The sequence below is a fragment of the Schistocerca nitens genome, chromosome 2, assembly GCF_023898315.1.
Source record: "Schistocerca nitens isolate TAMUIC-IGC-003100 chromosome 2, iqSchNite1.1, whole genome shotgun sequence".
Taxonomy (NCBI): Eukaryota; Metazoa; Arthropoda; class Insecta; order Orthoptera; family Acrididae; genus Schistocerca; species Schistocerca nitens.
The window spans coordinates 808,583,825-808,609,907 of record NC_064615.1 but is presented as its reverse complement, the minus strand read 5'-3'; the positions used below and the strand labels follow the sequence as shown (position 1 = coordinate 808,609,907).

General features: G+C 49.0%; 1 protein-coding gene across 1 annotated transcript in view; it reads right to left on the bottom strand.

Annotated features, from left to right (window-relative positions):
• The window catches only part of LOC126235346 (uncharacterized), a 249,772-nt gene that overhangs the window by 90,250 nt on the left and 133,439 nt on the right, over positions 1–26,083 (bottom strand). Inside the window, exons 6-7 of the mRNA XM_049944068.1 lie at positions 13,764–14,042; positions 3,941–4,187 (exon numbers count right to left, since the gene is read on the bottom strand). Of these exons, the coding sequence (XP_049800025.1) occupies positions 3,941–4,187; positions 13,764–14,042 (526 nt within the window). The remainder of the gene's footprint in view (positions 1–3,940; positions 4,188–13,763; positions 14,043–26,083) is intronic.

Here is a 26,083-nt window from a genome sequence, read left to right as displayed (position 1 = left end):
GCCTCCTCCACATCTCGGATGAGACCCCCCAGCAAACAGACAGAGTGAACACAGGCCTTCTTCCCCGACCTTTCCGCTATTTCCCTAAGGGGCTGCATCACACACCTAACGATGGAGCTCCCAATAACTAATAAACCCCTCCCCCCATGTGCCTTCTCGGACCTTGCTGAAGGAGCGGCCACATGTCCACTCACAGGCAGAGCGGGCGATGCCACACGGCCAGCGTCGTGCGCCGCGAACGCCGCTGAACCCGCCACTCCCCTTGGGGACCCGCGAAGATGTCTCGACAGCAGGGGCAATGGGTGAAGCATGTAACACCTGGGGTGTACCATGCGAAGCACCAGACTCCCCACTGCCGCTACACTCCGAGGCAGCAGCCTGAAGACGGCTGACCGCGGCCATCAACACATTCAGCTGTTCGCGAACAGTGGCCAGCTCCTCCTGCGTCCGTACACAGCAGTCACACATCCTATTCATCCTAAGAAATCAATTTACTGTAGAGAGTTAATCAACTTTTAACTAGACTGCTAATTCACTGAAGGCGGCTGATTGTTGACTAACCTGTGGTTGCTACCCACTTCTTGTAGAAAACAATGAAAATAGCACTACCTGTCTCTGGACTGTATTGAAAACAAACACTAGCAACTACTGGCACTATGGCTGACTAAAGGGACTCTCTCTGACTGTATTCAAAACAAACACGAAATCTATGGAACACTATTACTAGCACTCGACAATTAAAGCTTCCTAAAAGCAAAAACACACGGAAGAAGTGACAAGTAAGAAAAATACAGTTAATACTTAAATTAAGGTAGCTCGCTGCACGGAAAGAACAGAAGTGCCAATGAGTAAGAGTAGGATTTTTGTGTGTTACGGATCCCGACAATTTACTGCTGTTCTGCTCTACTGCCATGTTGGAACTTTGTTGGCTATGTTGAATCTGACGGTTGCCAACACCTTTGATGACACACACAAGGTTAGCTCCTCTGCAGGAACCGGTATTGCTTTCCTACTGACGGTATGTGTCGTTTGCTGTAGTGCTATCACCAAAAGTGTACTACACATGTGGTTGATGCACGTGTCTAATTCTACAATTGTTGCAAACAGCTGCAGCAATTGTATCAAAGCTGGGTGGCTGAGCTTCATGATTTTAGTCGAAAATGTCGCTATTTCACAGCTGCTATGTCTCATGAGTCATATGGGGACATCACGGTCCGAGATGCAATCATTCGTTCGGCCCCTGATAAGGAAGTGCACCACTGTGTCCTTGAATTTGAGCACTCTACACTGGAAGTAGTTTCGAATACTGCACAGTAATTTGAAGTTTCCCACACCGCAAGTCGACAGAGGCCTGGAATGAGGCTTCAAATAATGTCTCTGAGGAGAGGGGTCATGGCCCATCAACATTCCAATGGTTCTGAACAGCCTACTGCCTTTGCACCAAAAACACTTGACTCAACTGAACGACATTATTCTCAGGTGGAAAACAAAGCCCTTGCTATACTCTATACCATGAAAAATTTCGTGTATTCTTATTTGGTGCAATATTTCATTTAATTGACAATTATAGGCTTATGGTTTCCTTTAGCCCATCAGCATCCTTACAGAACAAAGCCGCTCACTGTCTTCAGCTTTGTGTCTGTTCTTGGCCCTGTAAAATTATGAAATAAGTTTTCGTCCCACATCACAACATGCAAATGTGAATCCTCTATTTCCCCCCCCCCCCTCCCCTCGGGCCCAGACCCCTTGTTTGAACAAGTGGAGCTGCTTTGTTTTCAACTGGAGGCACACACGGTAGATGGTTTTTCCATATTGCCTCTGCTATGGCAGTATATCTGATGCTCTGGCAGGTCATGTGCATGGTACAAGAGGGGTGTCCAAAACGTCAACAGGCCAGGTGTTGGACCCGCTTCAGAATAATCACGCATTGCACCATCATTTCTCCCTCTTGGATGACATTGTTCTCGTCAACAGACAAATTTTCTTTCTGTGTTGTGATTCCAGCGGCTCTGTGGTGAGAGATCCTCTGTTTATTACATCACGGTCACTGGGTGTCCTCTCGCATGAAACTGCGATGTGGAACACTTTGCTGTGGCTTGCCATATGTTCCAGGATAACCAGTCAGCACCGTGTACGGTTTCTTCACCATGGCCGGCTGCTACATAGCCTTGGGAGAGTGTCCATGTTGATTATGCTTGTACTTCTAAAGAACTTTTGGTTGTTGGCAACTGACCATTTCTCTCATTTTCCTTATGTCATTTGTTGTCTGTCTGCAACAGCAGATGCGAATTTCAAGGCCCTGTCAAAAGATATTCTCCACCGAAAACTTGCTTGGTTTTGCACAATAGTCCTCAGTTCATGGCTCAATCCTTCAAGGACATTTATAACCACAATGGCATTAGTCATGTCACGGCTCCTCCTTTCCATTCACATTTGGAATGAGATGGAACGTCTCATCGGGATGTTTGAGACACAGATGCGCAAGTACGTGGCAGATTTTCCCACTGAGGAAGCTCATGTTTTTCTGAAGGTTGTACAGAATGAAGCAGGGTTGGGGCCAAGAATCCCATCAAGCTCATGCAAGGCTACCAACCATGGATGCTGCTGAGACTGTGTCCCCTAGCATCACTGGTTTTATCAAAGTTCGCCTCTGGTGTGTCCAATTGGGCCAGGGGTTTCAGACATTCCCACCCCCCCACCTCCCGAATCACAGACATTGTCCATAGCCAGTGCGGCTGTTGTGTCTTCATAGTGGGCAGTAACGATCAGCTTGTGGCATGCCACTGGAACCAGCTGCATCTCAGGATGAGCACTGAGCTGCCTCTACAGGCCTAGGGCCAGCTGCTGCATATTCATCTACTACTGCCAGTTTCCTGTTCTCCACTGCTGCTTCCTGCAGCCAGTGCCAGCCCCTCCTCCTGTGCTGAGCCTGCAACACCATCAGCAGGGTTTCCAACATTTCTCCTCACCAATTTGCTGCTGTTGTTCCCAGAGCTGGGGCCCTTCATCATGGACCCTGACATCAAGGTGGCTTCCTGCCCGCTGTGAGCCTACGACAATCGGGGTGCACTCCTCCCAATCACTTTCGTCTGTATGCATCAGTCCCAGTGGATGGGGAACTCCTTGCATCTCTTTCTGCCCTCATGAACACCCCAGACGTGTTGGCTGTTGCAGCATTGCTAGTTACCACACCCACTGTGATCATAAAGTTGGTCCACTTAGGCAAGCATAGTGTGTGCCGCATTCGAATGACGTGCTGCACAATGGGGCGGACACCAGGGCTGCTGTCGCCTGGCACAAGTGCATGCAGCTTAATATCACTGGCATCTGCCAGGAAAAGTATCTTTGTATGTGCATACTCAGGCCTCTAAGCAGTCAGTTGTCAAATTTATTCCAGTTGGGTGGTTACACCCTGTTTACTAATATTCTTGTTCTGTGTAATAAAACTTGGTTATTTAGGACTGTGTGTTTCCCTTGTGTTCCCAGTAAGAATATGTATGACCTGGACCTGGTTCTCTGCTGACTGCACCAAGCAATAATTTTAAAAATTTATATGCACACCTGGGAACTGGATCTGCTCTGCAACAATATTTTAATGATAAACATTAACAGAAATCTTAAAAATTTATATGTACACCCGGAAACTGGATCTGCTGTGCAACAGCAGTTTTATGATGCCTTGGTAGAAATCAGAGTCAACTCAGGATATAAAGTGTGCAAATATTCTATGGCATAATTCCAGCACAATACGTCCAGACATAATTTAAATATTACAAGGGATGTTAATAACAACTGAAATTACAAGTAGTCACTGCCATGCACAATATGAATCACAGTAAACTACTGTTGCTATGGCCATGAATTTTACGGACAACTGGAAAGAAATTTTACTTTACACTATACAGTATTAATTCTACATCGATGTTCTGTAAAACTTTACCTTGTGTAGGTGGACTCCTGTTGACTACAACAATATTGTTGCTTGTAGCAACTGAATCACTAACATCAGAATTTTGCACTATGGTTCTATCAGACGTGTGCACAACCGTAGGTAAACTTAGCTCATGCAGAGGTACAGCTGTGTTGTTCGTAACTATAACTCTCTGCTGGCCTCCACTTGTTAAATGTCCTCCAGCTTTGGAAGCAAGAGAAACAAGTTGGGAACCTCCAGATGGTTGAGCTGTTGCCTGCAAATTAAACCATTTGTTCACAATAATAAATTCTTCATGAGTGAACATATCACACAGACCAAACAACATTTTCTAGATTTTCCTCATAAGACCTTATATAATAGAAAGGAGAATATACCACAAGTTTGCTACTCAATTGTACTTACGATTTTCCTGATAATGTGCTGCACACAAGACAGGATTGTTCCTTACATGAAAACATATATAATTCAAGAATTAAGAAATAACTTAATATTTGAGTAATAACAAGTGTGGGTGGGGGAAGCAGAGGTGAGGCGACAGCGAGAGGGGCAGATGGAGAAGGCACGACGGGGAAGGGGGGGAAGGCACGACGGGGAAAGGGGGGGGGGAAGGCACGACGGGGAAGGGGGGGAAAGGCACGACGGGGAAGGGGGGGAAAGGCACGACGGGGAAGGGGGGGAAAGGCACGACGGGGAAGGGGGGGAAAGGCACGACGGGGAAGGGGGGGAAAGGCACGACGGGGAAGGGGGGGAAAGGCACGACGGGGAAGGGGGGGAAAGGCACGACGGGGAAGGGGGGGAAAGGCACGACGGGGAAGGGGGGGAAAGGAAGGAAGAGCAAGGAGGGAAAGGAAGGAAGAGCAAGGAGGGAAAGGAAGGAAGAGCAAGGAGGGAAAGGAAGGAAGAGCAAGGAGGGAAAGGAAGGAAGAGCAAGGAGGGGCTAGAGCGAAGAGGAAGGAGGGGCTAGAGCGAAGAGGAAGGAGGGGCTAGAGCGAAGAGGAAGGAGGGGCCAAGAACGAAGAGGAAGGGGGGCCAAGAACGAAGAGGAAGGGGGGCCAAGAACGAAGAGGAAGGGGGGCCAAGAACGAAGAGGAAGGGGGGCCAAGAACGAAGAGGAAGGGGGGCCAAGAACGAAGAGGAAGGGGGGCCAAGAACGAAGAGGAAGGGGGGCCAAGAACGAAGAGGAAGGGGGGGCCAAGAACGAAGAGGAAGGGGGGCCAAGAACAAAGAGGAAGGGGGGGGGCCAAGAACGAAGATGAAGGGGGACCAAGAACGAAGAGGAAGGGGGGCCAAGAACAAAGAGGAAGGGGGGCCAAGAACAAAGAGGAAGGGGGGCCAAGAACAAAGAGGAAGGGGGGCCAAGAACAAAGAGGAAGGGGGGCCAAGAACAAAGAGGAAGGGGGGCCAAGAACAAAGAGGAAGGGGGGCCAAGAACAAAGAGGAAGGAGGGCCAAGAACAAAGAGGAAGGAGGGCCAAGAATGAAGAGGAAGGAGGGCCAAGAACGAAGAGGAAGTGAAGACAGAGGGAGGACAAAGGAAAGAAAGAGAAGAAAAATTGAGCAAAAGGGACAGAAGAAAATAGGGATGTGGAAGGAAAATGAAGACTGGGAGTGGTGGGGGCAAAAGGAGGACAGGGGGGTGGGAGCATGGCAGTGGGAAGGGGACTGGGAGCAGGGCAGAAGAAGGGAGGAGAGAGCAGGGCCACAGCACGGCGGTGAGAGCACGGCCGCGGCACGGGGGTGAGAGCAGGGGTACAAGAGAGGTGAGATGAGGCAAGAAAGTCTGGGTAGAAAGAGGAGGGAATGAAGAGGAGGAGGGAACGAAAGGAGGGCAGGGAGGCTAGAGGTGAGGAAGTAAACAAGAGGATATAATTAAGAAGGGGGCGTCATAAAGAGGGAAGTGGTTGGGGGTAAGCCATGGTGGGGGCTAAGCTGGGGCAGAGGGGAAAAGTCAGGGCGGGGTGGGGTGAGTCAGGGCGGGGTGGGGCGAGTCAGGGCGGGGTGGGGCGAGTCAGGGCGGGGTGGGGCGAGTCAGGGCGGGGTGGGGCGAGTCAGGGCGGGGTGGGGCGAGTCAGGGCGGGGTGGGGCGAGTCAGGGCGGGGTGGGGCGAGTCAGGGCGGGGTGGGGCGAGTCAGGGCGGGGTGGGGCGAGTCAGGGCGGGGTGGGGCGAGTCAGGGCGGGGTGGGGCGAGTCAGGGCGGGGTGGGGCGAGTCAGGGCGGGGTGGGGCGAGTCAGGGCGGGGTGGGGCGAGTCAGGGCGGGGTGGGGCGAGTCAGGGCGGGGTGGGGCGAGTCAGGGCGGGGTGGGGCGAGTCAGGGCGGGGTGGGGTGAGTCAGGGCGGGGTGGGGTGAGTCAGGGTGGGGTGGGGTGAGTCAGGGCGGGGTGGGGTGAGTCAGGGTGGGGTGGGGTGAGTCAGGGCGGGGTGGGGTGAGTCAGGGCGGGGTGGGGTGAGTCAGGGCAGCGTGGGACGGGGTGAGTCAGTGCGGGGCGGGGTGGGGTTGGGAGAGTCATGGCTGGGTAGGGTGGTTTGGGGTGAGTCAGGGCCGGGTGGGGTGAGTCAGGGCGGGGTTGCGTGGGTGAGTCAGGTCAGGAGAGTGGGAACATTGGGGCAGCGTAGCAGCAGGGTCAAGAAACGAACTGGGACGGGGGATGGGGAGGGGGGGAACTCAGCCGGGCCGGGGGGGAGCTGAGCCGAGCCGAGGCGAGCCGGGCCGGGGGGGGAGCTGAGGCGAGCCGGGCCGGGGGGGGGGGAGCTGAGCTGGGCCGGGCCGGGGGGAGCTGAGCCGAGCCGGGCCGGGGGGGAGCTGAGCCGAGCCGGGCCGGGGGGGAGCTGAGCCGAGCCGGGCCGGGGGGGGAGCTGAGCTGAGCCGAGCCGAGCCGGGCCGGGCGGGGAGCTGAGCCGAGCCGAGCCGGGCCGGGGGGGGAGCTGAGCCGAGCCGAGCCGGGCCGGGGGGGGAGCTGAGCCGAGCCGAGCCGGGCCGGGGGGGGGGGAGCTGAGCCGAGCAGAGCCGGGCGGGGGGGGAACTGAGCCGAGCCGGGCGGGGGGGGGGGGTGAGCCCGAGCCGGGCCGGGGGGGAGCTGAGCCCGAGCCGGGCCGGGGGGAGCTGAGACGGGCCGGGCCGGGGGGAGCTGAGCCGGGCCGGGGGGAATAGCCGGATTGCGTGGGAGTCGGCTGGGTTGGCATGGGGGGACGCCGGGTAGTGGGAAACCCTGGTAAGGAGGAAAACCCAAGTGGGGGAAGTTGGGGCAGTGGGAGAGGGGTGGTAACTGAGGCGGGGAAGCGGTAAGCTGAGGCGGGGAAGCGGTAAGCTGAGGTGGGGAAGCGGTAAGCTGAGGCGGGGAAGCGGTAAGCTGAGGCGGGGAAGCGGTAAGCTGAGGCGGGGAAGCGGTAAGCTGAGGCGGGGAAGCGGTAAGCTGAGGCGGGGAAGCGGTGAGCTGAGGTGGGGGGACAGATGGGTAAGCCGGGAGAGGGGGAGGTTGGTAAGCTGTGGCGGGGGGCAGTTGGCTGGGCACAGGCAGGGGGGGAAGGCAGTTAGCTTGGGTAAGACGGGGCAATGGGGTAATATGGGGCGGTGTGGATTGAGATGGAGTGGGGGTAAGCCTGGGAAAGTCGGGGGCACAGGGAGAGTCTGCGGCAGCGGGACGGGCCAGGCTGGTAGCACACCTGGGCAATGGCAAGCCAGGGTGGCAGTAAATCAGGGCAGTGGCAAGCCAGGGAGAAGAAGTCAGGGTGTGTGAAAGTCAGGATGGGGTTTAAGTTAGGGTGGAGGGGGAAAGTTGGGGTATGGGTCTTCATGGGAGGGTGGTTAAAATCAAATTTGGGGCAAGGGGGTTGGTGGAATGGGACTCCAGAAATGTCGGGGCAAGGGGGTTGGTGGAATGGGACACCGGGATGTCATGACAAGGGGGTGTTGGTGGAATGTGGGTGAAATGGGTGACCTACTGGCAGGCAGGTGTTGAGGTCAGATGGGTTGAGGTTCTCGTGCTAGGTGGGTGGTCAGGAGTGTCTTAGCGGGGGAGGGAGAGTGTCTTGGCAGGGGAGGGAGAGTGTCTTGGCGGGGGAGGGAGAGTGTCTTGGCGGGGGAGGGAGAGTGTCTTGGCGGGGGAGGGAGAGTGTCTTGGCGGGGGAGGGAGAGTGTCTTGGCGGGGGAGGGAGAGTGTCTTGGCGGGGGAGGGAGAGTGTCTTGGCGGGGGAGGGAGAGTGTCTTGGCGGGGGAGGGAGAGTGTCTTCGCGGGGGAGGGAGAGTGTCTTGGTGGGGGAGGGAGAGTGCCGGCGAGGGAGAGTGTCGAGGGGGTTGAGAAAGCAGCTGGGTAGGGTGGGAGATTTGAGCAGGAGGGGGAAAAGCATCTGGGTGGGGTGGGGGAGTTGGGCAGGTGGGGGAAAAGCTGCTGGGTGGGGTTGGCAGTTGAGCAGGAGGGAGGAAGCAGGTGGCTTGTATGCAGAGTTGAGCAGGAAAGGGGGAAGTGGCTGCATGCGGTTGAGGGAGTTGGGCAGGAGGTGGAGAAGCAGCTGTTGAGGGGGGTGGAATTTGGACAGTGGGTATGGGGGATGAACAAGTATGGGGGCTAGTGTAGCTGGGTATAGCAGCCAAGGGTAACTGATGGGAGGGGCAGGTGTAGCAGGGTAGGAGGGTGGAGGTAGGGGTGTCAGTGGGACCAAAGGTTGTATAAGCAGTAAGACAGGTCGCAGGTGGATGGCAGGGGACCAAGGCAGTGGCGGCAGGATGAGGGTTGCAGCGTGACCTGGGAGGAAAGGCAGGCAGTAGGGCAAGAGGGCACTGTGCAGCGGGGAGGGGGCAGTGGGACTGAGGGAGGGGGGTTACTGTGAGCTGTGGGAGGGAGAGGTCAGCATGAACTGTGGGATTGGGGGCAGCGGAGGGTGGCAGAGTGAACTGTGGGATTGGGGGCAGGGGAGGGTGGCAGAGTGAACTGTGGGATTGGGGTCAGGGGAGGGGAGGTCGACAGTGCTAACTGCTGGCGGGGATAGGGGAGGGCGGCAGTGTGAACTGCTGGCGGGGGGAGGGGAGGGCGACAGTGTGAAGTGTGGGGCGGGGGGAGGGGAGGGCGGCAGTGTTAACTGTGGGGCGGGAGGAGGGGAGGGCGGCAGTGTTAACTGTGGGGCGGGGGGAGGGGAGGGCGGCAGTGTGAACTGTGGGGTGGGGGGATGGGAGGGCGGCAGTGTGAACTGTGGGGCGGGGGGGAGGGAAGGGCGGCATTGTAAACTGTGGGGCAGGGGGAGGGGAGGTCCACAGTGTGAACAGTGGGACGGGGGGAGGGGAGGTCGACAGTGTAAACTGTGGGGCGGGGGAGGGGAGGTCGACAGTGTAAACTGTGGGGTGGGGGGAGGGGAGGTCGACAGTGTGAACTGTGGGGTGGGGGGAGGGGAGGTCGATAGTGTGAACTGTAGGGGCGGGGGGAGGGGAGGGCGGCAGTTTGAACTGTGGGGCGGGGGAGGGGAGGGCGGCAGTGTGAACTGTGGGGCGGGGGAGGGGAGGGCAGCAGTGTGAACTGTGGGGCGGGGGAGGGGAGGGCGGCAGTGTGAACTGTGGGGCGGGGGAGGGGAGGGCGGTAGTGTGAAAGGTGGGGCGGGGGAGGGGAGGGCAGGGGGAGGGGATGGCGGAAGTGTGAACTGCGGGGTGGGGGGAGGGGAGGTCGACAGTGTGAACTGTGGGGCAGGGGGAGGGGAGGTCCACAGTGGGGTGGGGGAGGTCCACAGTGTGAACAGTGGGGCGGGGGGAGGGGAGGTAGACAGTGTGAACTGTGGGGCGGGGGAGGGGAGGTCGACAGTGTGAACTGTGGGGCAGGGGGAGGGGAGGTCGACAGTGTGAACTGTGGGGCGGGGGGAGGGGAGGTCGACAGTGTGAACTGTGGGGCGGGGGAGGGGAGGTCGACAGTGTGAACTGTGGCGCGGGGGGAGGGGAGGTCGACAGTGTGAACTGTGGCGCGGGGGGAGGGGAGGTCGACTGTGTGAACTGTCGGGGCGGGGGGAGGGGAGGGCGGCAGTCTGAACTGTGGGGCGGGGGGAGGGGAGGGCGGCAGTCTGAACTGTGGGGCGGGGGGAGGGGAGGGCGGCAGTCTGACTGTGGGGCGGGGGGGAGGGGAGGGCGGCAGTCTGAACTGTGGGGCGGGGGGAGGGGAGGGTGGGGGGAGGGGAGGGTGGCAGTCTGAACTGTGGGGCGGGGGGAGGGGTGGGCGGCAGTCTGAACTGTGGGGCGGGGGGAGGGGAGGGTGGCAGTGTGAACTGTGGGGGGGGAGGGGAGGGCGGCAGTGTGAACTGCGGGGCGGGGGAGGGGAGGGCAGGGCAGGGGAGGGCGGCAGTGTGAACTGTGGGGCGGGGGGAGGGGAGGGCGGCAGTGTGAACTGTGGGGCGGGGGGAGGGGAGGGCGGCAGTGTGAACTGTGGGGCGGGGGGAGGGGAGGGTGGCAGTGTGAACTGTGTGGCGGGGGGAGGGGAGGGCGGCAGTGTGAACTGTGGGGCGGGGGGAGGGGAGGGCGGCAGTTGATGGGTGGGTTCAGTGTGACTGCGGGGAAGGGCAGTGTGGCTGGGGAGAGCAGTGCAACTGTGGGGGGAGGCAGTGTAGCTGGTGGGGCGCTGGATGGCTGGGGGAGGGAGCAGAGCATGGCGGTTGAGGGGGGGGGAGCACGGCGGCTGGGCGGGGGTGGGGCGGCCGAGCACGGCGGCTGGGCGGCCGAGCACGGCGGCTGGGCGGCCGAGCACGGCGGCTGGGCGGCCGAGCACGGCGGCTGGGCGGCCGAGCACGGCGGCTGGGCGGCCGAGCACGGCGGTTGGGCGGCCGAGCACGGCGGTTGGGCGGGTGGCCGACACGGTGGCCGGGCGAGCGGTGCGGGGGGGGGGGGGAAGCGGGAGCACGGCGGCTGCATGGGGTGGGGTCGGGAGCACTTAGGCTGAGGGGGTGGGGGGTTTGGGAGCACGGCTGTTGGGCGGGGTGTCGGGATCATGGCAGCTGGGCGGGGGGGGGGGGTCTGGAGCACGGCGGCTGGGCGGGGGGGGGGGAGGGGGTCGGGAGCACGGCGGCTGGGCGGGGGGGAGGGGGTCGGGAGCACGGCGGATGGGAGGGAGCATGGCGACTGGGGGGGGGTGCGGGAGCAGCGTGGCTGGGTTGGGAGGAGCAGTGTGGCTGTGTGTGGGGGGGGGAGAGGAGTGTGGCTGTGTGGGGGCGAGAGGAGTGTGGCTGTGTGGGGGCGAGAGGAGTGTGGCTGTGTGGGGGCGAGAGGAGTGTGGCTGTGTGTGAGGGGGGGAGAGGAGTGTGGCTGTGTGTGAGGGGGGGAGAGGAGTGTTGCTGTGTGTGAGGGGGGGAGAGGAGTGTTGCTGTGTGTGAGGGGGGGAGAGGAGTGTGGCTGTGTGTGAGGGGGGGAGCAGTGTGGCTGTGAGGGGGGGGAGCAGTGTGACTGTGTGGGGGGGAGCAGTGTGGCTGTGTGTGAGGGGGGGGGAGCAGTGTGGCTGTGTGTGAGGGGGGGGAGCAGTGTGGCTGTGTGTGAGGGGGGGGAGCAGTGTGGCTGTGTGTGAGGGGGGGGAGCAGTGTGGCTGTGTGTGAGGGGGGGAGCAGTGTGGCTGTGTGTGAGGGGGGGGGGAGCAGTGTGGCTGTGTGGGGGGGGGGAGCAGTGTGGCTGTGTGGGGGGGAGCAGTGTGGCTGTGTGGGGGGGAGCAGTGTGGCTGTGTGGGGGGGCAGCAGTGTGGCTGTGTGGGGGGGGCAGCAGTGTGGCTGTGTGTGTGGGGGGGGCAGCAGTGTGGCTGTGTGTGTGGGGGGGGGGCAGCAGTGTGGCTGTGTGTGTGGGGGGGGGGCAGCAGTGTGGCTGTGTGGGGGGGGCAGCAGTGTGGCTGTGTGGGGGGGCAGCAATGTGGCTGTGTGGGGGGGCAGCAATGTGGCTGTGTGGGGGGGCAGCAATGTGGCTGTGTGGGGGGGCAGCAATGTGGCTGTGTGGGGGGGGCAGCAATGTGGCTGTGTGGGGGGGGCAGCAATGTGGCTGTGTGGGGGGGGGCAGCAATGTGGCTGGGGGGGGGGAGCAGCAGCGAGGCCACATGGGGGGAACGGTGAGGCCTTCATAAAGCTTAATGTGAGGTGGGTGGGGGGGGGGGGGCGGCATTTTCACAAACCGTAATTTCCTGAAAGCGAAGAAGAGAAACACAATGATTAAACTATGCAGAAAGTCAATGTCTGAAGATTTGTTCTCTCATATTCTGGGTTTAGCACTCATTCGTTTACCATTGCTACATTAATTGTGTGCAAAAATGAAGATCTTTTTGTAGTGAAAATCAGAGCACACATCTCCGGGCTGACAGTGGAGCATGAAGATAATGACTACTTCAAAGTTGAAGTATTTCACCTTTCGAGTTATTTGTACTCAAAATGTACACATTTTGTACAGCTCAAGAGAAGAACACGGCAATTGGGATGACCCAAGTTCCCAGAAACGTGGAACAAGGGTCAAAGTAAGTGAATACATACATGTCTTGGCTTACTACAGATACTTGAGTGTTTCTTAATAAATCACAGTCAAAGCTTTAGAGGTATTTTCCCGGTACTTCATGTGCCTTTTAATGGGCAATATCTTCAGACGAAATTATGGTGCAGAGATTAATGTTGGATCTTCTTAATTTTGTGCCCCATGTTCGAAACTTGATTGTTACTTACGCTATTGTTTTTCATTTATATACCTATGTCTGATGAATGTTTTCCACAGTATATTGATATAACATTGTCCTTATTTGTAAACTATAATTGGAGTCACAAATGATGGTGGTCGATTTTAGGCTTTTTCTGTGCACCTACATCACACATATCTGACACCCAATGAGTGATCAGTAGTGTTTTGAGCACTCTGTTGTGAATGCTGTAGTTGATGCGGGCATTAAACGTGACTGTAGCGAGTTGTTTGGTGAATTTGTATTCCATCTGTTGTGAGTTGTCAGTGCTGATCGATATTGTAAGTGATGAAGTCTACATAAACAAGTTGCAAGATACACATTTTCTTCATGTGGAAAGCACACACGAGTGTAACACAACTGTTGCTTGAAACTGTTAACAATGCAAGCTCTGTCAGTGCATTTACATGCATGAACCACCACTGTTTGTGGACTGGACTATAATAGTATGTCAGATGAATGAATTAAAAAAAAGAAATGAATGAGAAAATTGGGAGATATTGTGGGCGAGTGGCAGGTTTTGGAAAGTTATTCATTATGCATACATTGCTGCAAAACTACTGCCAACATGCGAAATCTTCACCAATGTTAGGACTTTTCTTTCGTGAGTGTGATTCATATGAAGCAATGTTACTATGGCAAACTTGCCTTCGTGTGATGCTCGTGGTGTTCGGAATATCTGTGTTTCGAATGTTTCTATGATTGGTATCATCCAATGGAATGCACCAAATCTTCCTAAAGAATAAACATATCAATGAAACATAAGAATATAAGAGTTGATATGAGAATGAAATATCAGAACATGAGAATTTAAAAAGTTTGTAATCCTTCAATATATCATACACATACCTGTTACTGTATTTAATAAATGTGTGGCACTTCTTGTAATTTCACAGTTAGTATAATGTCTTTGTATCCCCTAATTTGATGAGAAACATTCACATAGTAAAATTCTACAAACATGGGTAGATAAAGGAAAACAATAAAAATAAAATACAATAACTGGGTTTTGAACATGGGGTGTAAAATTAAAAAGCCATAACTAAAATGCTCTATACACAACACACATGATTTTCTGCAAGCCAGTCTAGTCTTAATGTGTTTGGGAATTAGGGAACAATGCACAGATGCTAATCTAAATTGAATAATCAAAAACTTGTTGTAGCTTACCTTTTTGTGTGGAAAAGTTAGCCCTTGTCCAATGTGTACAGAGGAATTCTTATTGTTTGGAAGGATTAAAGGCTTGATGAGAGGAACAAGTGAGGCAGATGGTGAATTTGGTGGTGGTGCAGTTATGTGTCTGATTTGCTGTACCATCACCAAGTTATTTGACGTGTCTGTCCCTGTAACTGGACCACGACCTGATCCTCGTCCTGAGCTAGCACCACGGTAAGACAAAGATGATCGCGCAGAACTCACATCCTTCCGTGGCCGTCCAGGACCCCTTCCCTAAAAAGAGACATTGGGAAGAATTTTTAAATTATGGAATGCAAGCGCTAATTTATCCTGTAACACCAAAAATAATGTGTTTTATTGTAAATATATGCTACAAATTTCACTTAACAAACAAAACCCTTACAAGAAACGGAAAATAAGAAACAACTATTTTTTCTCATTAAGTAACAACAAACAGTAATGAGAGATTGGAATCTGTTTTAATACTACATTTTTATCTATGGAAAATGAAATACAATCTCGAACAAGCAGAACAAAACTGTAAAATCTGGCAGTAGTTAAACAATGATTATTTGGTGTTACGGAATGTCATTTTGCTACATGGAAGATAAAAAAAAAGACACACAACAAATTACAGCTGCATATTGTATAAAGACTCAATCGTGAGCACCAGTCTCACACATTGTTTTAAGTAGGCCTGCCTGTGTGTAGGGCTAAACAGGTCAAATAGACTAGGACTATCTAGAATACTTGAGATGTTTTGACTGAGCCAAAAGATCCACAAACAGTTTTAGGCTACAATAGATATTTTGGACATTCAGTAGTATAGAACGCACTTACAAAGTTGACGCATCAGAGATTCTGCACAGAGACAAAATACTTCGCAGCAAAGCCAGTTTACTTTCTGTCAATGTTCCCTACAATTTACTACATGCCCCACTGTGTGCACTTCTCCCTTCTCTTTACAAAAGTGCACTCAAATATTAACACTCACACTTATTTAGGTAATATTTATTGTATTTCCTCAGTCATTCTTTTAGAATGAATGTTACAATCGCAAAGAAGTATGTTGTCACATACAGGCTAACATGAAAATTAACATGCCTCCTTAAGTTTGCTTAATAGAGAGAATAATGATTCTGGCTAGTAGTGTTTCCAATCACATACTTCCTCTTGTCATTGCATTTCTTCCATTCCAACCATTCCACCTTTGCATATGCTCACTACTCAATTTCAGTACATGAAATGTGGCAATTTAAAATGGGAACTACTGTAAAGAAACTGGTTGCAAAAACTTTGGTTCATTTCTACTTTTTGACACTAAAATTTACTTCATTACATGTGGGCACAGGCCAAGCAAAACAGTGTGAATTGTTGGTTTCAAAACTGTTTTAGACCTTTAGCGACTTAAAAGCGCAGAATTGAAAAATGTATTAGCCAAAGTTACCTATCAACTATTATAATAATAATATTAATATTACACGTTACACTGTTCCCATGGTGTGTTAAAAATTTAAGACTGCTCAAAATTGTTTTGGAAAAAACAAATAGGGAATTTTTATACAGCACTTTGTCATTTATATTATTTGGAATATGTCACAAACTTCATAAGTAAACTATAGCTATGGTTCAGTAATTATGTAAAGAAAATAAAAACTGATTAATCCCCTCCAAACATTACACCATGTTGTTAACAGTGGCTATTACATAGAATACTGCATACTGAAGATGTAACTGTATATAAGTTTAAATTTATCTGACTATGTAGCTTTGCAACAACCTACAAAAAAAGTATCAAATAAATAAGCCAAAATATAAGAATGAGTACAACATTCATCATAAAAATGACAAAGGAATAACCATGTATCTTATAAATGAATGAGTTTATAAGCAGCAACAGGTTACCCAATGGCCCTGGTTTCTCTTCATATACTACTTTCAATGTCATATCGATAAAACTGTTTCTTGTTGAAAACTTCGCAGAGAATACTGAATACGAAATCATGCCGAAACACCCCTTTCTACTATGGGAAGAAGAATTTAAGTAAAACATAAAATTTCCACTTTGGGTCTCATTATGCTAAAGACTTCTGGTATTTACTGTTTTGTGACCTAATATAATAATCAGTTATAGATCAAATAATGGCCTGGATCTCACTCTATAAATGCTTCGGTAACATGTCGTATTACATCAATACATAAAACTGTAAAACCATGTTAGGGTTAGCATTAAATTTACATCCACTAATTTCTCGAAGATACAGGAGACAAGTTTAGATTTTTAACAAGAATGATTTAATACTCCATAAGACGACAACCTAAAATTTGTGTTAAACACACATTTTGGTAATTTTTGGCAAATAAGGAGGTCCTCATAGTTAAAAAAAATTCCTTCAACAAGAACTTAGTTCCCAAAAAAAGACCAAATGTGTGTTATTAAACACATTTAGAGGAAATGGCATGTGTTTCTTCAAGAAAATATTTCGGGTGTATTACAGTATAAGATTCGACACCCAATTTAGTTACAGTCAGTCTCACTACGGACAAAGAACAACTCTCCACATAGGAACCAACCCTCCTTCCAGAAATGCACACCTTCCACTTTCTCCACAACATCGTGGCATTTTTGGAGTTATCAGTCCCCTAAGAATTCCTATCTTGTGCTAACCTCTTCCTCTAGGATTGGGATGTATTCCAAATTCTGTCTTTCTATACACTTTTTAATCTCTAGTAACATGAAATTTGTTCCCTGATATCTTATCACATGTCCTATCATCATGTTCCTTCTCTTCTTGACAGCATTTTCCATAAGTTTCTTTCTTCACTGAATCAGCAGTGAGCCTCTTCATTTCTTATCTTGTCAACATCCCTCTATAGCATCACACCCCAAACACTTCAAATCTCTTCTTTTCTAGTTCCCCCTCCCCCAGTCATAATACAGGGTGATTCAAAAAGAATACCACAGCTTTAGGAATTTAAAATTCTGCAACGACAAAAGGCAGAGCTAAGCACTATCTGTCGGCGAATTAAGGGAGCTATAAAGTTTCATTTAGTTGTACATTTGTTCGCTTGAGGCGCTGTTGACTAGGCGTCAGCGTCAGTTGATGCTAAGATGGCGACCGCTCAACAGAAAGCTTTTTGTGTTATTGAGTACGGCAGAAGTGAATCGACGACAGTTGTTCAGCGTGTATGGTGTTAAACCTCCTGATAGGTGGGGTGTATTAAACGTTGGTATAAACAGTTTACAGAGAATGGGTGTTTGTGCAAAGGGAAAAGTTCTGGACGGTCGAGAACGAGTGATGAAAATGTAGGACGCATCCAGCAAGCATTTGTTCGCAGCCCAGGAAAATTGACTCGCAGAGCTAGCAGAGAGCTGCAAATTCCACAATCAACTGTATGGAGAGTCCTACGAAAAAGGTTAGTTATGAAACCTTATTGTCTGAAATTGGTTCAAGCACTGTCTGCAGCTGATAAGATTAAAAGAATCAATTTCTGTGATTTTATCCTTGCTCAAATGGAAACAGATGAATCTTTTGTTTCAAAGATTGTGTTTAGTGATGAAGCAACTTTCCACACTAACGGGAAAGTTAACCGTCACAATGTCTGTATATGGGGCACTGAGAATCCGCGGGAAACAACTCAGTAAGAACGTGACTCGCCTAAGGTGAACGTTTTCTGTGCCATTTCAGCCAATAAAGTTTTTGGTCCCTTTTTCTTCGAAGGTGCTACTGTAACTGGACTACAGTATCTGGAGATGTTAGAGAATTGGCTGTTCCCTCAGCTCGAACAAGAAGCACAACAATTCATATTTCAGCAGGATGGAGCGCCACCACATTGGCACTTATCTGTCCGTAACTACCTGAACGTCAACTACCCGAGGCGATGGATCGGCTGCCAGGCAGCCCGTGACAGAGCACTTCATCACTGGCCTCCAAGAAGCCCTGATCTTACCCCCTGCGATTTTTTCTTATGGGTGTATGTTAAGGATATGGTGTTTCGGCCACCTCTCCCAGCCACCATTGATGATTTGAAACGAGAAATAACAGCAGCTATCCAAACTGTTATGCCTGATATGCTACAGAGAGTGTGGAACGAGTTGGAGTATCGGGTTGATATTGCTCGTGTGTCTGGAGGGGGCCATATTGAACATCTCTGAACTTGTTTTTGAGTAAAAAAAAACCTTTTTAAATACTCTTTGTAATGACGTATAACAGAAGGTTATATTATGTTTCTTTCATTAAATACACATTTTTAAAGTTGTGGTATTCTTTTTGAATCACCCTGTACATTCACACACACTACCAAGAAACGCTGCGGCCCCAATATACATTCTCATAAATTTCTTCCTAAAATTGAAGGTCTTTCTTTGATACTAGCAAAACTTGTATCTGGCAGGAATGCCCTCCCTGCTTTGTCTGTCACACATTACTTTGTTTCAAAAGTATTACAATTCTTTAACTTTGTCTACTTTGTGGTCCCCAGTTCTGATATTAAGCTTCTCATTATTCTCATTTCTGCTACTCCTCATTACTTTGGACTTTCTTTGGTTTAAATTCCATCCCTATTCTGAGTTGATTAGACTGTTCATTCTATTGCACAATCTTGTGCTTCTTCACTTTCACCGACGATAAAAATATCATCAACAATTCTTAGCACTGATATCCTTTCATCCAGAATTTTAAAATCAGTCTTGAACCTTTCTTTTATTTTCGTCATTGGTTCTCTGATGTACAGACTGAACAGTGGGGAGAAATATTACATCCCTGTCTTACAGTGGGGAGGAATATTACACCCCTGTCTTGCACCCTTTTTAATCCCAGAAGTACAGGTACAGTTCATAATTACTGTAATCTTTTATCAACTGTAAAGTAAAAGGGTTTATTGTGTCTTCGCTTCATATTCAAATTGTGATATTGCCCTGGCCCCCTGTGTGGAGTTTGTTAATAACACATTGGGCTGCTGAAACAAAATACTCAGGAAGGACCAAAATTAATACCATGTGAAAATGCAATTATTTTCTATGGTAAATGTGGCCCAGGACATGATCAAGGTGCAGGATTCTGTAAGAGCAAAGCTATGATGGCTAAATTTACTAAGTTTCTGTCAGTTAACCCAAAAATGTGACTGATTACAGCTAAGAAATAGAGTAAATTGATATTCTGAATATGGACATACTAACAGAAACAAGCACACCACACATCGAATATGCGTGTTCAATGCAAAGGTGGTAGTAGTGACGGATGATACACCAAACATATGATAACAACAACACAGCTAAAACTCAAGGAATGATGATCACAGAAAAGAATTTGAGAATACGACTGGTTTTGGAGGCTGTATGCATACATTAGTATGAAGGATAGAAGCACACGAGATGTGGCTAAGAAAAGATTTCATTCAGGGCAAAGCCTAGCTTGAAGAGTTACACAAAACAACTCAATCAATCTTCAGAAGAGCCACGAGAAAACTCATTCACAACATAATCAAAGAAGCCAATGTGTAATAAGAATAAGAAAGTGTACTGTGAACCACCACCTCCAAATCAGTCCTACACAATATAAGATCAAGGTAAAGGTAAAGGTGAAGGCGAAAGTCAGAAACTGCAGTTACTACTGTCTTAACTAACTTCTGAAATCAGGTAGTCTTTCAACACAAATTAAAACTCCAATTACATAATAAAAGATCCTCATCTAAGCCAATGAAGAAACAAAATTATCTACACATATTCAAATGAAAGATTTTAAGGAAAATCTTTGGACCAGTAGGTCTACTTCTGTTACAACTGAACATCTGGCATAATTACAAAACTGAAAAAATGTCACGAGTGCACTCAGTCGGGTAAGGAAAAAGTCATCCAAATAAATGGTTTATGATGGCCTTCCAAGTTAGTGGATTTCAAGCCACATGAAGAGAAACCAATTGGCGAACCAAGGCCAAGATGGAGTGACAGAATCATGAAAGATCTGAGACAAGTTGGTATGGAAGTTGACTGGTTACGAAGAGAGGCTGACAAGAGCTAGCAGAGAAGAAATCTGGTTGCAGTGCACAGTCCCATGGGCCTGACTGCAGGATGACAATGACGACATTCCACTACCTATTCTACGGGTAGTGTCAAATGAACTGAAGGAATTTTTCTCTGCACCAATCAACCCCCATGTGGCAAGGAAACATCATTCACAAGAATCTCCTAACTGTATAACTAACCATGACATTTCCACCTACATCATCTAATAATAAATATAACAAGAAAACCAATAATGAGACTTTCTTCTCAAGTGACAGGCAATGAGGGTATTAGCATAACCATGCTAAAGGACCAAGCCGATAGCTTAATACCTGCCTTTGCAGACATATTTAATTTTTCTGTCGTGAATGGATTATATTCCACTTCATGGAAAATAAGCAACGACCTATTCCGAAGATCGAAAACCTGCAATCACCTTGCGATTACTGACCAATCAGCATATTACCTGCTGCTTCCAAAGCCCTGGAATATAAAGGATATTTAGAAATCCCCGTTACAAACTTCTAGGGCTTGTAGAGGGGAGCCAGTTCACAATATTCTGAATATGAAGCGACGTCCGGATACATATCGTTTCTGTTCTATGATGGTTTCAATTCAAATGTGTAAAGCGTCCACGTTTGCTGAGAGAAAGAGCAAACTCTTAAAGAGATTTCTCCTGGTATGCAAAAGGGTAGAGGGGATGACATGTACTATGTCAGCAGGTCACTTGATGTCATTTAACGTCTGCCTTGTGGCAAAATCTATTCAATGCCTACACATCCCTGATACAGTAAACATAGCTCAGTACATGTTTTCGGAATACACCGACACATTCCTTGTGTATGGCAAAGCTTGAGGTACCAGAATTGTTGCTAGTCACCTGTATCAGACATTTTCTGTGACGTAGTACACCATAATACAAACTTTTTGCCCAAGTTCTGCAGTGGCTCAGAGACAGTTACCTTCACTATGAGGCGGCGCACGACAGGTGCTCCATGGCACCACCGCAAGTTTGTCTTTGAAAATGTACTGTATTGTGTTGAAGAGAACCCAACAATGAGCACGTTCAATGGGTGTTGGTCGCAGTATTGTCTGGGATGTTCTGCATGCACAACAATTATAACCATACCACTCATAAAGGGCACACGGTATGGATCCAGCTGATTTTCCACAATGTGTTGCCTACTGCATGTGATTGCTACACTGCTGGATCGACACATCCCTGTTTCCATGTCAAGTTCTGTTCACAGACAAATACAAGTTCACTAGGAACAGTTCTGAATTTGCAAAACAGCCACGTCCACCCTCGTGCCGTGCATGTTCAGGAATTTCAGCACGGGTTTGGTATTAATGTTTGGGCAGATATTCTGGACAGTCATGTGATATGGCCATTTCTCTTTCCACTAAAGTTAACTGGTCTTGCATACTTTATCTTCCTACAAAACATATTGGACATGTTTTTGGAAGCTGTGCCGCAGATTGTCCATCAAGAAATATAGTTTCATCATGATGGTGCTCCACCTCACTTCTTATGTGCTGTTCAGAGAAATCTCAACAGACAATATTGTGGAAGATGGATAGGCCTTGGCGGTTCATTGGTGAGGCTGCCATGATCACCAGATTTAACTCTTATGGACTATTTCTTGTGAGGTCATAGACAAAGCTTAATTTACGAGACTCTTGTAGAGACACAGGAAGATCCGCTGTCATGAGTTCGCTGCGACACTAGAAATTAAAGAGACACCAGGAGGGGATGGAGTGTGTTCATCAGAATATGCTTTGTAGGCGGCATGTCTGTAACAAAGCTGGTGGTCACCAAATTGAACTGATGTTGCAAACATCATTACTATTTTATATGTACAGTATGCTGGGTTCTTTTTTTGTTTTGGAATATCGTAAACAATGTTTAGGTGTTAATACAAGATTCCTCTAGCAGAAGCGGATGAGTTAACCACCTGAAGTGAAACAGTCATAGAACAAAAACCCTATGTTTCCAGATATAGGTTTCTACTCAAAATATTATGTACTCACTTCCCTCTACAAGTCCTAGGAGTTTGTACAGGAAATTCCGAAGCCTATGTTGTTCATGACCAAATTACTCAACACTACTGTGAATTCACCTTGACTGACAAATTATCAGCCCAGCTTTCATAAACACCTTAGCACAAACACTACATCGATGTAGGTAACTGATGAGCTGAAATATGCCATGTACAACCATGAGGCCACAATATCGATTTTACTAGATTTCAGCAAAGCTTTTAATACTGTCAACTTTGACATACTGCTCAGAAAAATGTGACCACTGAATTTCTCTGATAGTACCCTGAACTAGTCTGATATCTACTTGAAAAACAGACAGCAAAGTCCTGAAACCCCCCTAACTGCTGACCATTAATTTCCATTAATTTATGCACATCTGGCATAATTACAAAACTGAGGAAATGTCACGAGTGCACTCAGTCGGGTAAGGAAAAAGTCATCCAAATAAATGGTTTATGATGGCCTTCCAAGTTAGTGGATTTCAAGCCACATGAAGAGAAACCAATTGGCGAACCAAGGCCAAGATGGAGTGTCAGAATCATGAAAGATCTGAGACAACATGTTCTGAAAACATGTTCTTTCAGGAATGCCACAAGGTTCAGTCATGGGCCCAATTTTGTTTCCCTGGTATGACAATGATGTTCCATTGGTTCTGTCTTCCTGTAAACATCATTTCTATGCCAACCAACTCCAGATCTATCTAAGTGCCAAACCTGAAGATATACATACTGTGATTGCCCAGATAAACAATGATCTTTCTTCAGTGGTAACATGGACAAAAAAAAAAAAAAAAAAGGGGGGCTTAAACTACACGCAAGAAAGTCGCAAGTAATCTTAGTATTCCTTCATCAATTAGTAAACAGAACTCTGCAATCAATTTATGGCATCCCAATACTGTAACCAAAATCAGTCAAGAACTTGGGTGTAATTTTGTATGAGCATTTAAATTGGGCAGAGAATACTGTCACCACATGCTGAAGACTTCCACTTTCCTCCATGCCCTCAAAAAGTTTCAGAATTTATTTCCACAGGATGTGAAACACAAGACTCCTGCAAGCAATTATTCTACTGAACCTCCGTTACTGTGGTGTAATTCAACTGGTACAATTAAAGGAGGGCTACTCACACTTTAAAAAAATCCCTGGGAATTTCAGGTGTGAGGGGGAAGACGGTGTCAAGAAGCTCCTGATAAATTAATGGAAATTAATGGTCAGCAGTTAGGGGGGTTGCAGGTACCACCCACAATAATGAGTTTTCTTTCCTCTCATCTAAGCTATATACAAGCCATAAGCAGTAGTTAAATCACAGTTTTAAATACTGATAATTTATAGAGAATAATATTCATATAATTAACACTATGAAATATTAAGTACTTTAAACTTTGTGATTTATAAAATTCAATTTCAATGCCGTGTTAGAAACACAGAATTCCCTGACATTTCCAGGTTAAATGCAAATCTCCAAGAATTCCAGGTTTTGCAGAAGAATCACCATCCAGAATTAGTGAAAACACAAGACAGTTAGAGCTAATAGTGTACACTTGTGTGGATGACATCTGCAACATTCGTCGATGTGATCCATGTCCGTGCTTCATACACCCAGATAAGTTAAGTGACTACCACATGCTATGTCTACGTCAGTGGCAACTCATGGTGCAAGCAGCTCATTACCTCGCCTCAGAGATTAAAAATCTTTCATGCAATCATAATGGACACACAAGGTCTCCCTTATCTAGTGTCCCAGCTGTGATGATTCATAAGACAAAAACATTGGCACTGCTGTTCCCCTATGGAACAAGGTGACCTGCACTCTTTGCACCAATTCGAAGTTCTGCTACTTTTAAGAAAAAGTTGAAAAAATTCCTCCTGTCATTCTTGTAGTGCTTCCCCAAAATTGACATATATGGCCAATTTCCACTCTGCCAAGAACAAAAGCCAATGCCAAATTTTCTATCTAATATGCGAACCACATCACCTTCTCCTCCCTTACACTCTGTGTGTTATGGCATTCAGCTTTCCCTTCCTCATTCGTCCCTTTCTACATGCCCATTACTGCTAGCACACACAATTAAAAACCTATCTTAATGTGAGCTCTAATTATTATTGTACTTACCACATTATATATATATATATATAGGGGAAACATTCCACGTGGGAAAAAAATATCTAAAAACAAAGATGATGTGACTTACCAAACGAAAGCGCTGGCACGTCGATAGACATACAAACAAACACAAACATACACACAAAATTCAAGCTTTCGCAACAAACTGTTGCCTCATCAGGAAAGAGGGAAGGATAGGGAAAGACGAAAGGATGTGGGTTTTAAGGGAGAGGGTAAGGAGTCATTCCAATCCCGGGAGCCGAAAGACTTACCTTAGGGGGGAAAAAAGGACTGGTATACACTCGCACACACACACACATATCCATCCACACATATACAGACACAAGCAGACATATTTAAAGACAAAGAGTTTGGGCAGAGATGTCAGTCGAGGCGGAAGTGCAGAGGCAAAGATGATGTTGAATGACAGGTGAGGTATGAGTGGCGGCAACTTGAAATTAGTGGTGGGTAACGGGAAGAGAGGATATATTGAAGAGCAAGTTCCCATCTCCGGAGTTCGGATAGGTTGGTGTTGGTGGGAAGTATCCAGATAACCCGGACGGTGTAACACTGTGCCAAGATGTGCTGGCCGTGCACCAAGGCATGTTTAGCCACAGGGTGATCCTCATTACCAACAAACACTGTCTGCCTGTGTCCATTCATGCGAATGGACAGTTTGTTGCTGGTCATTCCCACATAGAAAGCATCACAGTGTAGGCAGGTCAGTTGGTAAATCACGTGGGTGCTTTCCCACATGGCTCTGCCTTTGATCGTGTACACCTTCCGGGTTACAGGAAGGTAGGTGGTGGTGGGAGGGTGCATGGGACAGGTTTTACACCGGGAGCGGTTGCAGGGATAGGAGCCAGAGGGTAGGGAAGGTGGTTTGGGGATTTCATAGGGATGAACTAACAGGTTACGAAGGTTAGGTGGACGGCGGAAAGACACTCTTGGTGGAGTGGGGAGGATTTCATGAAGGATGGATCTCATTTCAGGGCAGGATTTGAGGAAGTCGTATCCCTGCTGGAGAGCCACATTCAGAGTCTGGTCCAGTCCCGGAAAGTATCCTGTCACAAGTGGGGCACTTTTGTGGTTCTTCTGTGGGAGGTTCTGGGTTTGAGGGGATGAGGAAGTGGCTCTGGTTATTTGCTTCTGTACCAGGTCGGGAGGGTAGTTACGGGATGCGAAAGCTGTTGTCAGGTTGTTGGTGTAATGGTTCAGGGATTCCGGACTGGAGCAGATTCGTTTGCCACAAAGACCTAGGCTGTACGGAAGGGACCGTTTGATGTGGAATGGGTGTCAGCTGTCATAATGGAGGTACTGTTGCTTGTTGGTGGGCGTCCAATGGCCAGCTTCACACGTCCGTCCACATCAAACCCACCAACAAGCAACAGTACCTCCATTATGACAGCTGCCACCCATTCCACATCAAACGGTCCCTTCCCTACAGCCTAGGTCTTTGTGGCAAACGAATCTGCTCCAGTCCGGAATCCCTGAACCATTACACCAACAACCTGACAACAGCTTTCGCGTCTCGCAACTACCCTCCCGACCTGGTACAGAAGCAAATAACCAGAGCCACTTCCTCATCCCCTCAAACCCAGAACCTCCCACAGAAGAACCACAAAAGAACCACAAAAGTGCCCCACTTGTGACCGGATACTTTCCGGGACTGGACCAGACTCTGAATGTGGCTCTCCAGCAGGGATACGACTTCCTCAAATCCTGCCCTGAAATGAGATCCATCCTTCATGAAATCCTCCCCACTCCACCAAGAGTGTCTTTCCGCCGTCCACCTAACCTTCGTAACCTGTTAGTTCATCCCTATGAAATCCCCAAACCACCTTCCCTACCCTCCGGCTCCTATCCCTGCAACTGCCCCCGGTGTGAAACCTGTCCCATGCACCCTCCCACCACCACCTACTCCAGTCCTGTAACCCGGAAGGTGTACACGATCAAAGGCAGAGCCACGTGGGAAAGCACCCATGTGATTTACCAACTGACCTGCCTACACTGTGATGCATTCTATGTGGGAATGACCAGCAACAAACTGTCCATTCGCATGAATGGACACAGGCAGACAGTGTTTGTTGGTAATGAGGATCACCCTGTGGCTAAACATGCCTTGGTGCACGGCCAGCACATCTTGGCACAGTGTTACACCGTC